General features: G+C 34.6%; 1 protein-coding gene across 1 annotated transcript in view; it reads right to left on the reverse strand.

Annotated features, from left to right (window-relative positions):
- The window catches only part of LOC106879842 (serine/threonine-protein phosphatase 6 regulatory ankyrin repeat subunit B), a 24,300-nt gene that overhangs the window by 2,664 nt on the left and 18,399 nt on the right, over nucleotides 1–3,237 (reverse strand). The window contains exon 5 of the mRNA XM_052975957.1: nucleotides 2,763–2,891. Coding sequence (XP_052831917.1) covers nucleotides 2,763–2,891 — 129 coding nt within the window. The remainder of the gene's footprint in view (nucleotides 1–2,762; nucleotides 2,892–3,237) is intronic.

Consider the following 3,237-nt stretch of genomic DNA (forward strand, 5'->3'; position numbering starts at 1 on the left):
ACATCAATCTGTCTTCTCTGCCCACTATTCCTAAGAGGGTTATGGGATTAGAGTCCTAAGGCCCTTCTGCCATAGGGTCCTATCAGAAGCAACCGCCATTACATTTTCCAGCTGGATTTCCAAGTGTGACCAATTTAGTCCATAGACATTGTCCAACCATCTTGGTCTTGGTTTATTCCTACAGCACAGCTTGAAGAATCCCTCTTGCGATTCTTTCCTGCAAACATTTTGACCACATACCTATAGCACTGGAGCTGTGACCTCTCAATGCAGAGAAATAGCAGCAAATAACAATCAAATAGAAAATGATTGTTATTTAAATCTATCAAATCATTAATAATTATAATTAGCAACTGGTAATTATAATTCAATGATTTTAAAATTCACCATGCTGGTGCCATGTAAAAAGCACCTGTGCTGGTGTTACATTAAAAGCACCCAGTACACTCTGTTAAGAGGGTGGTTTGGCATTAAGAAGGGCATCTGGACATAGAAAACATGCCAAAACAGAGGACTGGAACCTTGCTAGCTCTTGTCAAACCGTTTAACCCATGTCAGCATGAAAATGGGCATTAAATGATGATGATGACGATGATGATGACGATGACGATGATGATGATGATGAAAATTAATAAATATCATAAATTGTCTATCAGATTATTTTTTTCGTGTGTCTTGTATAGTGTACAAAATGCTAAGTATAACTCCATTTTTGCATATGCATAGTCAAATGATTCTAAAGGGTTGTAGATGTTTGGCCAGTGCATGAATTTCATACAGTTGGCAACTTCCATTTTTATACATAACTCATAAACCAAGCAGAATCTTCCACTAATGTCTTTTATCTTTTATTTGTTTCAATTGTTGGAATGTGGCCATACTGGGGCACCACCTTGAGAGGTTTTAGTTGAACAATTCAATACCAGTATTTATTTTTTAAAGTGCAGTACTTATTCAAACTCAGAACATAAAGACAGACAAAATGTCACTAAGCCATTTTGCCCAGCTATCTATTCTGCCAGCTCACCATCTTGCATATATAATCATGGCCAAAAGTTTGGAACATTTTTATAAAAACTAAAATTGTTATGGCCACATACAATTCGATTCAAATATATACAACGTATGTATATATTTGGGTATTTAATATAAAAATTCTAATTTTCAGACCTATGTTGCAGACTTTAGGCCATGACTGTACACATCATTACTATAGCAGCTGTGACTCTTATAAATGCTTTTCACTCTCTCTATGCATCTCTGTCTGTCATAAATTTTTTGTTTTCTTTTTCACTTCCAACTCTTTACTTTGTTTTCTTTTCAACTCCTCTTTTATTTATTTATTTTTTTTTTTGTAACTGTCTATTCCCATTCTCCCTCATTTTCACACATCTTTATAAAGAGATGGAAATCATTTCTTTCTGTGTTACTAAAATAAGCAACAAATTCTTCTGTTTTGAAAGTCCCGAGACCTAGAAATATACTAGAAGTTATTTTAGGCAAAGGGTTTGTGTTTAAGATTATGTTAGTATGTTAGTTGAAACCTGCTTTTTTGCTAATATCCTGACAGACACAAACAGAAATACAGATTCTGATTGTTAATAGTATATAGATAATTAGAAAGTGTAATACTTTTGCTGTACGTTTTAAAACTCTACATGAAATATGAAATTGCCACATTAAGACACACACACACAAGCATATAATACATTAATCAAGGGAAACAACCCCAATAATATTGACATTATTTTTTTTTTTTGCTTGACATGAAATATATAAATGTACAATGGCATTTATTACAAGAGGGATAAGTTTTCTGAGATAATCATCACCCAACATATTTGATATTATAGAGATATAAAGATTTCAGGAAAAAACAAAAAAAAAATGCCTTCCATCCTATGATGTATGAAGAACAAAAATTTCCCAAAATGGAGTTTATTAATTTGTTGCAATGAAGAGAAGAGATCTTGCACTTTCAACAGGGTCTTTCACCTGATGAAAAGATCTTCTCCAGTGAAGGGCCCAGTCTGAACTGTCAGATCTCTCCTCTTCCACACAGCAAACTAACTTATTCTCCGCTTTGTGAACTTTTTGTACTTACTGTTCGCTGGCACAGGCCAATTGTTAGTTGCCATGGAGTCTGCCATTTCACTTATATGTATGAAGAAAACAACCAATTATTAGAGTAAATTCATTTGAACATTTTTGTACATATTAATCATATCGTTAATATGTAAATGAGAGAAAAGATTTAATTATGAATGCTTAGTTCTACAGATTAGTACCAGTCAATACCAGTCAATACAAGTCAATCAACAGACTTTGCAGCATTAGTTTGATTCATTTGAGTAACGTATTAGGGCAAAGCACTGAGACTATAAAACAACACAGTTGTATATTAAACAATATTAAAATCTTGCTAGAAATATCACTTAACTCTTAGACAGTGACAAAATAATGTCTATTGTTATTATTTCACAATTAAAAAAATTATAAGCCATGCTAATTAATCACAACAATAGTTTAATAATATTTTTAGTAATCAGCTGACTCCATCTCTGCCTATAGGATGTAAAACTCTTAAAATAAATTTAATAATTTACAAAAAAAAATGTTTAAAAAGAAAAAAAGGACAGCTTATTAAACATAAGCATAGCTCAAAAAGCACTTTTCTACCTGCTGACATTGTCCAGAGGCAAAGCATGCGTCTAGGTTGGCAGCAGACCAAGAAACCGTGCTTCTCTTACCAATTTGCTTACCTCCCCTTCATCGCTGCTCTTCGCATTAACATCAGAGCCTTTTGCGATAAAGAGGTTGGCAATTTTGCCAAGCTTACTTTCGTCATCTTCAGGACTCCGACAAGTCTCGTGTAAAGCAGACCTTTCATCCTACAAAAGAAAAGGAAAGAAAATGAACTGAAGTTAAAATATGTACTTTTCAATAAAGAAAAAAAAGTAGAAGTAGTAATGGCGGTGGTGGTGGTGGTTTAGTAGTAGTAGTAGTAGTAGTAGTGGTGGTGGTGGCAGTGGAGGCTTAGTAGTAGTGGTAGTAGTAGTGGTGATGGTGGTGGTTTAGTAGTAGTAGTGGTAGTAGTGGTGGTGGTGGTGGTTTAGTAGTAGTAGTGGTAGTGGTGTAGTAGTAGTAGTAGTTGTGGTGGTGGTGGTGGTGGTTTAGTAGTAGTAGTGGTGGTGGTGGCAGTGGAGGTTTAGTGGTAGTGGTGTAGTAGTAGTGGTG

The sequence above is a fragment of the Octopus bimaculoides genome, chromosome 23, assembly GCF_001194135.2.
Source record: "Octopus bimaculoides isolate UCB-OBI-ISO-001 chromosome 23, ASM119413v2, whole genome shotgun sequence".
Lineage (NCBI taxonomy): Eukaryota > Metazoa > Mollusca > Cephalopoda > Octopoda > Octopodidae > Octopus > Octopus bimaculoides.